The sequence below is a fragment of the Notamacropus eugenii genome, chromosome 5 (assembly GCF_028372415.1).
Source record: "Notamacropus eugenii isolate mMacEug1 chromosome 5, mMacEug1.pri_v2, whole genome shotgun sequence".
Lineage (NCBI taxonomy): Eukaryota > Metazoa > Chordata > Mammalia > Diprotodontia > Macropodidae > Notamacropus > Notamacropus eugenii.
The window spans coordinates 81,208,217-81,221,221 of NC_092876.1; the positions used below are offsets into that span (position 1 = coordinate 81,208,217).

Consider the following 13,005-nt stretch of genomic DNA (forward strand, 5'->3'; position numbering starts at 1 on the left):
TTTAACGTTTTCGTTGACTTTTAAATTTGTAAATAGCTGGGGAGTTGACTGTTTCTTTCTTCACCTTCACTCTGGGGGTTTTATCCTGCAAAACAGAGGGAAAAAATTAGTATAATATTTAGGGGAAGAGGGGAGAATTGGAGAGGAAAGTCTCAAAAACAGAGAAACAAATGAATAGGGTATTTATGTGAAAGTAACTAAAAGTACATGAGCATCTAAAGAGTCTGACATTTCATGGACAGATGATAATAACATGGAAGTGTCATCTTAGACTCTTCAGGCCTGCTATTTAACTACACAATACCGTCTATTTTTAAACACCAGTGAGTGGCACTCACTGTTTTGTTAACCTGTTTAAATGTTACGGAGAGCTATTCATAAGCTATAAAGTTCAAATGCTGCCCGTTCCTACCCTATGCTGTTCCACAGCACTGACTAATAACCCCCTTATTACCTTCTTAATCAAGGAACATTTCAACACTCCCAGAGTAACAGACATTGGCTCAAACGGTGCCCCTGAGGAGCAGACATTTTCACCGCGCCTGATTTACACACAGATGAAATCCAGTTTCAGTTAAGACCTTTAAAAGAAACGAAGGCCTGAGGCTTTTCTCGACTCACCAGAAGATCTTTGCGTGTTTGGATTTTCTGTGCAATAACAAACAATTCCTTCTCCCTCTCGATACGTTGCTTCAGGAGGCTGTATTGCCTTTTCCTCTCTCTAGCTAGCTTCTGCAAGAGAAAAATATACAAGTATTTTCAGCAAAACAAACAAATGGAGTAAAAGTCACTAAGAAATGTTTCGGAGCCCAATGGGAGGCCAGATCTGCCAAGGTTTAAACAAGCTCTTTTCATGACTCCAGGAGGGCCTCTCTCTAAGGCAATGGATGAATTTCTTCAACTTTGGGGAACTGCACTTATATGGATTCTCCAATAATCACAGCACCCTTCTGCAGAGTGGTTCTGCTTACTGAGAGCCTCCTTCACAGCAACTCTGTGAGGTGGTTAATCATTAGTCCTATTATACAAAGGAGGAAACTCAGACTGAGAGAAGTGACTTGTGCAAGGTCACAGAGCATGTAAGCAGCAGCCCAAACTCAAAACCTCCTAACTCCAACCTCCCCCTCCCTCTCGTCCCCCAATCACTTTCATTGTTTGTCTAGGATCTGAACATCTTGAAGCCAACCAAAGGGGCTGGGAAAGTATGGCCTGGTCTTTCTTTAGGCACTCTGTGACATACTGAAAAAAACTTCAGGAAAAGAAAGAAATGGCTCGGCCTAAATTCTGAAGCCTCTCCCTGACAAGCACTCTTTACACACCCCTTTCAGAGATACCATCATCCAGAAGTAAACAGGGCAACAAGCCCCAGTACCCTATCTCTCTCCACTCCTTTCCACCCACAGATGCAAAGCAGTGCAACCAGGTAAGGACAGAGAGATTTCTCAGGGCAACAGCACTTAATACTCAGGAAAGGTCCACTTACTATTTCCAAAGCTATTTCACAAACAAGGATTTGTCACAACTGGTAATGCCAGAAAACCAGCCTGGCTGTTCCAACTGCTGTCTACGTAGAGGGAATATTCTTGGACCTGAGAAGACGACAATTCACCAACTATGCCACAGTCTCCCAACAGCGGTTTCAGACAGCTTTTGTTTTCACTTTATTGCACACGCTGTCAAATTTATGGGATTGCCCAATATATTCAAACTAATTAGGGGTATTTATATTACTAAAGCAAGTTTAGCTGCCTCTGAGCTAGAGGAAACTGCTGTGAATTAAACATTGGAGGCAAAACTGATGCTGTGTAAATGATTCAAATCACAACAGAACAGCTGTCTGCTTGAAACTCACAAATTTTTTTTCAATGAATCAGTCAGAACAGAGATTTCAACTCTCTGAGAAACAGAGCATCACGTTTCATAAACCCAATCACAATAATGGAAGAGAGTCATAAGGGAAAATGGAATCAAAATTCAACATTGAAATGAGGCGGGCTACATGGTGAAGACTCAGAAGACCCGGGCTCTGGCACCAACTATATGATATCTGAGCTTTGTGAGGGAGCCAGAACAAATGACAAGCTCCCTGAGCTTCAACCTCCTTATCCAAAAGGAAAGAGAGAAAAAGAACATCTCCCAGCACTTTGTGGGGGATCAAGTAAGATGGTAGGCATGGGAGCATCTTGTCAACTGCCAAAATATAAATGTGAGTTATTATTTGTAACCAAAAAACTTAGGGGGAGGGGTGAAGACACATAATCACTACTAAACACAAGACCACAGACGAAAACAGTCCAAGTGCTTTATCCTTCAATGGTAACATCTCTGATAGGATCAGAGAATGCTGCTGACAAAAGAAATCTCAGAGATTACCTAGTCCCTTAATATATTCACTTGTACATTCTAACCATTTTTAGCACTTGTAACATCTTGTCCCAATAGAGGAGGAATGATACTTTGACTGCACTCAAGTTTACCAATTATCTCATTTGTTATTATTTATAATAATCACAATTTTTTTGTTTTTCAGTAGTTTTTCGGTGATATCTGACTTTGACTCCATTTGGGGTTTTCACAGAAGAGATAGCTGAGTGGTCTGCCATTTCCTCCTTCAGAATATTTTACAGATGAGGAAACTGAGGCAAACAGGATAAGTGACTTGCCCAGGGTCACATAGCTAGTAAGTATCAGAGGCTGTATTTGAACTCAGGAAGATGAGTCTTCCTGACTGCAGGCCCAAAGCTCCTTGCACTATGGCGCCACTAGCTATCCCAATGCATGTATCACTTTGAGTTCTACAAGCACTTTACTTGTTATCTCATTTGATTCTCACAACAATCCTGTGAGTTAGGGTGCTATTATTAACTTCATTTTACAGATGAGGAAACTGAGGCACACAGAGGTTAAGTGGGTCACACAACTAATAAATGTCTGAGACATGATTTGAATTAAGATCTGACTCCAAATCCAACACTCTACGCTTGCACTGGTTGATTACTTTTATAAAAAAAAAAAGAACCCTGGATTAGAAGCCAGAAAACCTGGCACTTTTTTTTTTTCTGACTCTGCCCCTCACTAGTTTTGTGAACTGGCAGAAATCACTTCCCTCTTTCTAACTCAGTTTCTTCATTTGTAAAATGAGGGGGTTGAATTAATAACTAGAATTTCTTCCAGCTCTAAAATTCTATTTAAAAAAAAATTAAAAAACTGGGGGTCCACAAGTCCAGCTGGTCCACACCTACATTAGTAGTCTACCTAATCACATCTTTAGCACCAAAATAACAGTCACTAGCATATGCACAGAACTTTAAAGTTTGAGAAGTGCTGTGATACTTTATTTAAAAAATACTTTTTAAAAAATCTCATTTTCATCCTCACAACAACCCTAGAATGCAGGTACTGCTTGTTATTCCCATTTTATAGATGAGGAAACTGAGGCAGAGAAAGATTCAATGACTTGCTCCGGGTCACACAGCTAGTAAGTGTCTGAGACTAGATCTGAACTCAGGACTTCCTGACTCCAGCCACCACAAATCTAGCACCATCAATAAATTAACAAGACTACCAAAGTCTCCAATCAAACCAGATTATGATCCAGTTTCCAGTCTCAGAAATCTATTCAACAGAAGAGTTTACAAATATCTTTGTTATACAAAGTAGCAAAAAGAAAAAAAAAAGTCCTCCATCCCCTTGAGGTTAAATGTACAGAACTGTGGCAAAAAGCACCTTGAGCTGGCTGCGCTCTGTCACACCCTTCACGGTTTCTTTCTTCAAGGTCTCTATCCTGGGCCGGTTATAGACTCTTGTCACCAGCTCGGGGGCCGTCTGCAGGTGAGTGGCGATATCAAACGCTTTAACTACAAGTGCAGACAGGGAGAGCTTGCTGAGTGAGAGCACACCAGTGACCCATCCCCAAAGCCAAGGCTCCAAGTTGACGCCTGCCCCCCTACCTTCCTTTTTGGTGTCAAAGAAGAACACGTGCTGGTTCTTTTGCTTCCCTGAGGCCTCCAGCAGGTGGAGCTCCGATTTCAGACGTTCGATTTTCTAGAGGAGAGTCAAGGGCGCATTGGCCTGGCTTCTAGGGGCTCAGTCCAAAAAGCTAACCTATCCCATTTCCCCTGCCCCAACAAGCAAAGATGAGGTGCACTGGTAGGCACTGAGACTTCACCGGGGTCTCTCTTCACCCAAGTCCCACTTGTGCTCTGGATCACCCTTCAGTGACATCATACCTTCCCAGAAAGAAACTGAGGCCCACAAGCCCATGAAGCACTCCCATTTTAACAAAAGGGAAGAACAGGAGAGGATGCTCTCCACCATACCTTGGCTTCTGCTGCCCTTTTCATCTCCACATATTTGATGTCCTGAGTCTTCATCACCTTCAGCTGCTCATCGGTCACCTCATCCTTGGGCTGCTTGATCACGTGAACCCCATCCTAAAAGGCCCATCCAACCAGTCACTGAATTAATTACCTGAGCAGTGGTTAGGCCATCCTGCAGTGCCCCAGGGCCTCTCTGAAGGAGGATGCTCCCCTCACAGACAGCTCAGCCGGACTGCACTGTGCAGGATGCCCACCTTCCTCAAATGCCTTCTAAGGGTCATCCATTAGCCCTAGCTCTGCCCACTAGGGTCAAGCGGAGTAAGTCTGATCCCTTTTCTACATTAATATCCCTTTAGATAGTTTAAGAAACAATTACTTCCCACAAAATCTTCTCTTCTCCTTTAACCCTCCTCACCTGATAGGGTTTTGAGACCCTTTACCATCCTGGTCCTTCCTAAAATGAGGCCCCCAGAGCTAGATAATATACTACAGATGTAGATGTACCAAGGCAGGGGACAACCAGACCATCACTTCTCTGATTCTGGACAAAAGCCTTCTTCTAGTGACGCAGGAAAAAATGACACTAACTTATTTGACGGCCACGTCTCACTACCAAATCACACTGAGTCTGAGTTCCACTAGGGTCTCCATGTCTTTTTTTTTTTTTTTTTTACAGATGAAGCTATCTGAGCTCATCCCCTACCACCCATCTTTCTGCACTGAGTGTATATGGGACAAACTCATTTTGCCATTTGTATACCCCCTCTTTCACAGCAACTGTTAATACAAAACGATTCACAGCCAGTCACCAAAAGCCTGCTGTCTGTTAGAAAATAAGTGTGATAATAGGTGAACTCAAGATTAGCCCAGGGTTAGCCTTGACTCTCTATCCTCCCTTCCCACAATGACAGGCACTCAATAAATACTTCTGGGTCAATCGGACACTGACCTGGAGTTGAACCCGAGTCATCTTAAAGTAAAACTCATCAGGATTTTTTTCCAGGGCCTTCTTCCGAAGGGCTCGGAGATGCTCCTGTTTCTTGTGGTAGTCACTGAAAAATACATTAAGTGGAGTTTACCAAATGGCTTCCTCAGACCAGATCAATCCCCACAAGCAACTTCTACAGGGAACTGAAAGTTGATGGACAACAAAGCCCACAGCTCACTGTGGCCCCAAAGCAACTAATTCAGCGACTGCCAACGTCTCTCTTGCAACTGAAAGATACTTCATCCAACTCAGTTCTCTTCATCAAATCAAAGTACAATCTACGTCACAGAAGCCATAGATTGCTAGTAAGAAACAAAGGTCCAAATCCCAGCTCGGCCACTTAACACAAAACCTTGGGTAAGTCATTTAACGTCTCTGGACCTTGGTTTCTTCATCTGCACAATGGGAATAACAACAGCACTGATGTTTCTAGGGCAGCTCTAAGGGTCACTCAGGGGGTGCATGTAAAGGACTCTGTCTAGAGTCAGGACCTATTCATACATCAGTTATTGTCTGACCCTTCCTCTCTCCTACCCTGTCATACCTGACCTGGGCTACTTGGCTACTTCACTTTGGCAACACTCCTGTCACTCAAGAAGCCAAGAACCACACAAAGTGAGAAACCAGGTATCTGAAGGGGGGGCCTAGATGCCAGATGGGGTCACAGATGGAAAGAATGTGATTCTGGAGTGACAAAGACAGCAAGTGTCTATCTATCTATCTATCTAGGGCAAGTACTATCGTGCCCATTTTACAGCTGGAAAAACCAAGTCTCACCCAGGGTCATACAGTACCAGGAAAGGATGAGCCTCAGGGTCTTCTAGATCCCTGATTTAGCACCAGGGTCCACCAGCTCCTGCAGGAATTGATGGGTCTTCAAAATTCTATAAAACGCTCCTCCCAATCTGTACTGGAGGTACAAAGACCTGGACCATTGTGTGGACTGACCAGGAAAGGTTAAATCAAGCCCTGAAGAAGAATGATAGTTCTAACTGCTATCAAGCCTTCATCATCTTGGGGGTAGGTATGGGAAGGGGTGGCAGTCACTGTAGCCCCAGCTTTCACATCTGGATCACAAACTCCTATCCAAGGTATTCACTCTACTTCATGGAAATGTAAGAGATGGAACAACTGGATATTGGAATGCCATCTGGCATTTCAAGGACTGGAGAGGAAAAAGCCCTCTGTTTTTTGGCTCAAATATCAAGACTATCACATAAAGTTCCTCTGAGGAAATGAATCTGGAACAAAATGCAATGAAAAATTATGTTGCAACTGAAATTGCTACAAATATTACAAAGCCTAAACTAACAGACCAGTTTAGGGCCACAGAAAAGTATCTGAGGGGCTGCCAAAAGTTCAGCTACTTTATCAATGGCGGGAAATGATACCCTCCTGGACACTCGAGCAATTTCATCACAGTATTTCAAGATTATTGTGCTATTTGCAGCAGCTTGAACAAAAAAATAAACTCACTTGGCACGAAGTTTATAATCTTTCTTCTTTTCCAGAAAGCCCAGATGTTTTCGAAAGCCAGGCTAGAAGACAAAAACATGGTGTTTGGTTTCCCCAGCACACAACACCCCCAATAAAACTCCCATTTGACTAGCACCAGCCCCCCTGAAGAGACAAGTAAATCTATGTATGTCCTTGGAGTTGTCCCCTCGCCCTAGCTTTCCTCCCTCCCCATTTCCTCCATACCCATCCTCTGCCAGAGGACAAGATACACCAAGCTGGGTGCCAGGAGATTTAAAAGTTTGGCCATGGCGGGCATTCTAGCCAATTAAGGACAGCGGGAGGCAACAATGACTGTGCACCATGTGACTGGTTGCCAGCAGAACTAAAATTAATGTGAACTGAACACAAGAGTTTGTAGAAATCAAACAGAGGGAACATAATGCATATGTCCAGTGTCCCAGCAAATCTTAGGGAAGGTGGGGAAAGCTTTCTATCTGAAGAAGGTTCGTGGCAGGGAAGCCACAAGGACAGAATGGGGTGGAGGGAGGAGAGCGTGTTTCTGTAACTCTGACTCTATGGGGGTGGTTGCTCTGATAAAAGCCTCCAATTTTTATGGAGAGATCTGAATTCAGGAACTCTACTAATATACTGCATATTTATGAAGCGGTTCACCATTTTTGTCCATTCTTCCCAACAACTGTGTCTTTGGTAAATCCATAGCTTTTTCCTCTGTACGTCCCTCTTCTACTGTCATATACTTCATAACCATCTGGTCTGAGTATTTAGAGTAGGAAAGGGCTTTAAAAATTCCCTTCCCAGTGGTTCCCAACATTTTCAAGCATGAGAAACCCTTTAAAAAATCAAAAACCATAACATATCTCCATATAATGGTGACTGTACCAAATAATCATTAAGAAAGAAAAACATGACAAAAACTTCTATGAAATCTGCTTTTAAATGACATTATATTCTATTCATTACAACAGCATTTACAACCATTTGAAAAACAGTAATATTTATATGAGCAAGATATAGTATTTATTCCATGTACAGAAGTTAAGTTTGTCAAGACAGTAGCTAATAACTAAGTAAATTGTGACACATTAATGTGGTGGAATATTACTACACTGGAAAAAAAACAATGAAAATTAAGAATTCAGAGAATCATAAGAAGAATGAAATAAGCAGAACCACGAAAACAACATATACATTGACTAAAGCAATGTAAATGGAAGGAAGAATCAAGTGAAACTGACAGTGGCAAAATGACCACACTTGGCCCAGAGACAATTCTCCCTTGGAGGGTGAAGTAGGGGCTTTGAGGTCTACAATATTGTATTTTGTGTCACAGATGGGTCCATGAGTCACTTAATTCCTTGAAAATTTTTTTTTAATCTATTAAAAGAGAAGGCTCTCTAGGTACAGCAGGGAGGGATGTAATAGGCAATAAATGTGACATAAAAACAAAAGGTTATATAATAAATTAAAGGAAAAATGCAATGGGAAGAGTGGAGGTTGGGGAGAATGGAGGGGGAAAAGTATCCATCAACAAGGGGTTCAGGAGTCAGGATCTGTCTTGTGTCTTGTGTCAATCAGAAGACAGAGAGGGAGTGAATTAAAGTAAATTTATCACATTACTCGCCTTCAATAGCTCCCTATCATCCATGAGGTCAACTCTGTAACCACAGAATGTCAGAGCTGGAAGAGTCCTTGGAGAACATCTTGTCCGATCTGCTCATTTTACAAACGATGAAACTGAGGCTCAGAGAGTATTAGCAGCCTACTCTGGAAAGAATACCAGATGGCAAGTCACATGACCTTGTGAAAGTCACTTAACCTCTTGAGGCCTCGATTTCATCATCTGTAAAATAAGGGGATTGAACTAGATGCTTTCTAAAAGCTCTAAATCCTATGAACCAACTGCCTGCTCAAGGCAAGTCACTTTGGCATAGCCTAGTCCTGCCCAATGAAGCTACAGGATGATCCCTATTACCTCCAGGATCCAATCTGTCTGGCATTTAAAGATTCTCATAATCTGCCCCCTTCCCACTTTTCTAGGCTTCTTATGCTTTACCCACAACCCCCTCACTCTACAGTACAGTGATCCTGGCCTCCTTGGGGTTCTTTGAACACCTGACAATTCAACTTCCGACCCAGACATTTTGGACATTTTCAGCGGCTGTCCCCCATGCCCGGAATTCTCTCCTTCCTCACCTCTACCTCTTGGCTTCCTTCAAGTCTTCAGCAAGAACCCTTTCCTGGTGCAACTTAATGCTAGAAATCTCCACTCCTGATCATTTCCAATTTACCCTGTATATAATTTGGATGTAATTGTTCGCATGTAGTCTCCCCTGTCTGAAGGTGAGCTCCTTGAGGGCAGGGATTGCTTCCTGTCTTTTCTTCTTATCCCCAGGGTTTAGCATGTGTTAAGAACTTAAGAAATGCCTAACAGAACATCATTAGCACAAAGGATGACAGAAATCAGGTCTCCCAACTAATAATAGAAGATTCTCGTACTACACCACCCTAGCACAGCGATTACAGGGTTAAGTCAGCTAGTCAATGAACATTTATTAAGGCCCTACTGTGTGCTAAGGGCCGGAGATCTAAAAAGAGGCAAAAGACAGTCTCTACCCTCAGAACTCAAAATCTAATGGGGGGAGGGTGTGAAACAAGCAAACAAATATTATAAATTATATACAGGATACCTAGGAAATAAGAGGAAAAAAGGCAACAGAATTGAGGGGTTGGGAAAAGTTTCCTGTACGTGAGGTTTTGGTTGGAAGGAAGTCAGTAGGTGGAGATGAGGAGGGAAGACCATTTCCAGGCTTGGCAGACAGCCAGAGAAAATGGTCAAAGCTGAGAAATGAGTGTCTTGTTCATGGAACAGCCCTGAGGTCAGTGTCACTGAGGGATGGGGGAATAACGTGCTTAAAGCCTGGAAAAATGGAAGGGAACTAGGTTATGAAGGTCTTTGAATGCCAGACAGAGGAAAAAACTCTGGACTTATAATCAGAGAGCCTGGATTTGACTCCTGGCTAATCCATTTTATGACACGTGTGATCCTGAGCAATTCATTTAACTTCTCCCAGTCTCAGATTCCTCACCTGTAAAACAGAACTCCCAGGTGAAGAAGCTACCTCTGCAAATGTTAGTCGGCATCTAGTCTAAAACTTTTAAGCACCAGAGTTGCACGAGGCACTGAAAGGTACTTGCCGGAGGTCGCATGGCCAACTTGTGGAACAGGAGGGACTTGAACCCAGGTCTCCCTGACTCCCAGACCAGCTTTCTACTCACAAAATGCAAGATAATAACAACCTGTTGAACGGAGCCCCGGCCTGAAAGTTAGGGAACCTGGGTGCGGGCCCTGGCTCTGATCCTACTTCTAACTCTGCCACTACCTCTATGTAGACCGTAAGTAAGTTCCTGCTGTCCTTCCACAGAACCCAAGTTTCTGGAGCTCCGGGAAATTGACGTGGGATGGTTCCACCAGGCAGCAGCCTAGAGAGCGCGGTATGCAAATGAGGGGGCGGGGACGACGCCGACGAGCCGGCCCAAGATGCGCGCACGCGCCAGGCTGAGCACCGAATGGAAAACGCCGGATTCGCGCCCCGGAGTCACGGCGGGGTTGGACAACCCCGCAGAGAAAGAATGAGGGGCTCATACCTGGCTTCGTTCCCGGTGCTCCCGCTGCTGGGACTTGGCCGCCTTTTTAAACGCCGCTGACATGTCGCTTCCCTTGTCCGAGAGCCCCAGAAGCACCTCCGACTCCGCTCAGCCTCTGCCGCCTCACCGGAAGTAGGCCGCGCCACTCGCTGGCCCCTCCCACTTTCACCTCACAGCCTATCGAACTCGGACCTCTTCGGAAGAATAGTCGCCAGATTTTGAAAGCCCTTCTGGGAAATGTAGTTTCCCTTGGACTGGAGCCACGTGACATCTGGCACATTGTTGGGTGCCAGCTCACGTTTTCAACCACCTAAGACTTCGTTCTGTGCCAGTCCTTGGCTATCGATTGTTTAGCGTCGACTACGTTCCAGCTAGGTGATGCAGTGGATAAAGTTCGGGGACTGAAGTCAGGAAGACTTACATTCTTGAGTTCAAATGTGGACTCAGACACTCACTAGCTAGCTGTGTGATCCTGGATAAGTCACTTGACTCTGCTTCCGTTCCCTCATCTGTAAAATGACCTGCAGAAGGAAATGGCAAACCGCTCCAGTAACTTTGCAAAGAAGAATGGCACACAACTGAACAGCAGCAGCATGTGCCAGGCACCAATGTGCTAATGGTTAAGGGTACAAAAAAGAGTTGAAAGACAGTCCTTGCCCTCCCAGAGCTTAGGATCTGAGAGAAGAGACAACCGGCAAACAAAGCGTGCTACAAGATACAAGATAAATTGGAAATAATTAACAGATGGAAGGCACTGGAATTAAGGGGGAGGAGGGGTCTTTCTGTAGAAGGTAAGGTTTTAGATGGGACCTAAACGAAACTAGGGAGGTCAGTAGTTAGAGTGGAGGAGGAAGAACATTCTAGGCATGGTGGACAACCAGAGGAAATATCCGGAGATAAAAGAGGAGTGTCTTGTCTCTGAAACAACCAGGAGCCCAGTGTCACTGGATGGAAGAGCATCCTATTCAATAGTAAAGTGGAAGAAGAGAGGAAAGGTCATAAAGGGCTTTAAATGCCAAACAGCATTTTGTATTTGATCTTAGAGGCCATAGGGAGCCACTGGAGTTTAGTGAGTAGGGAGGTGACTGTTATAGACCTACGCTTTAGGAAAAGCACTTTGGTAGCTGAATGAATGATTGATTGGAGTGGGGGGACAGATTTGAGGAAGGTAGACCCACTAGGAGGTCATTGCAATAACCTAGGCATGAGATTATGGGGGCCTGTGCTAGAGTGGTGGCAGTGTCAGAAGAGAGAAGAGGGTTTATCCAAGACATAATGCAAGGTTGAAATTGGCCTTGGCAACAGCTTGGATATGAGGCATGACAGTGAGAGATAGTGAACTTGAGGATGATTCCTAGGTTGCAAGCCTGAAGATTGGAAATATAGTGGGGTACTTTACAGTAATAGGCAAGAAGTGGGGGGAGCAAGAGAGAATGGGAAGATGGGTTCTGTTCTGAAGATACTTGAGTTTAAGATGTCTACTGGACATCCAGTTTGGGACATCTGAAAGGCATTTGGAGAGACAAGATTAGAGGTCAGCAGAGAGACTGGGGCAGTGTAAGTAGAGCTGAGAATTATCAATGTGGCAGTGGCAATTAAATCCATGGGAGTTTATGTCATCACCAAGTGAAATAGTAATAGAGGTAGAAGAGAAGGCCCAGGATAGAACCCTGTGGATACCTACAGTTAGAGGGTGTGACCTGGAGGAGAATCCAGCAACGGAGACTAAGAAGGGGTCAGATAGGTAGAAGGAGAACAGGAAACAGTAATCTCCAGGAAACCTATAGAAAAGAGAACTACAGGGTGATCAATAATGTCAAAGGCTGCAAAGAGGTGGAAGAGAATGAGGTTTGAGAAAAGACTATTGGATTTGGCAGCTAAGAGATCATTGATAACTTTGGAGAGGAAAGTTTCAGTGAGGTTGGAAACCAGATTTTAAAGGGTTAAGAAAAGAGTGAGGAGAGAGTGTAGGCACCTATTATAGCCTGCCTTTGGAGGAATTTCGCTCTAAAAGGTAGAAGAGATATAGGATAATAGCAGAGACGGAAGGATGAAAGAGATATGTGTATATCTGTAAACAGGGAATGAGCCACTAGACAGAAAGAGATTGAAAATGTGAAATAGTGGAAATGATGGCATCTGTTGGAAAAGACAAGATAGAATGTGATTGCTTGAACAAGTAGAAGGTTTGGCTATAAGGGCACCTCATTATGTGAGACAAGGGTGAAGGAGGAAGGAGTGGCAGAAGGAATCTGTGATAGGGGATGAGGAAGAGAGAAGAGGGATCAGTTTTTGTCTGTAAAATATGAGACAACTTCTCGGCTGAGAGTGGGGGAAGGGGAGCTATGGGAGGGATGAAGAGAGATGAAAAGGTTCAGAAAAGCAACTGAGGAGAGTGGGAGACTGAGTCAATGAGGATTGCCTAGCAGCAGTGAGGACCCAGTTGGGGTGTGTAATGTACATTTGTAGTGGACTTAGAACAGTCGTGTCAGTCACCTTTGTTCAGCAGTATGTGTGTAGGAACAAAGGGGACAAATAGGAGTGATTTAAGGCTGAGGCTTAGCCATATGATAA

At 43.9% G+C, this 13,005-nt stretch overlaps 1 protein-coding gene across 1 annotated transcript in view; it reads right to left on the bottom strand.

Annotated features, from left to right (window-relative positions):
* Window positions 1-13,005, bottom strand: part of UTP11 (UTP11 small subunit processome component) — a 21,107-nt gene continuing 8,102 nt past the window's right edge. Inside the window, exons 2-9 of the mRNA XM_072609988.1 lie at window positions 10,432-10,952; window positions 6,784-6,845; window positions 5,269-5,371; window positions 4,320-4,433; window positions 3,951-4,044; window positions 3,727-3,857; window positions 622-732; window positions 1-85 (exon numbers count right to left, since the gene is read on the bottom strand). Of these exons, the coding sequence (XP_072466089.1) occupies window positions 2-85; window positions 622-732; window positions 3,727-3,857; window positions 3,951-4,044; window positions 4,320-4,433; window positions 5,269-5,371; window positions 6,784-6,845; window positions 10,432-10,494 (762 nt within the window). The 5' untranslated portion in view covers window positions 10,495-10,952 and the 3' untranslated portion in view covers window position 1. The remainder of the gene's footprint in view (window positions 86-621; window positions 733-3,726; window positions 3,858-3,950; window positions 4,045-4,319; window positions 4,434-5,268; window positions 5,372-6,783; window positions 6,846-10,431; window positions 10,953-13,005) is intronic.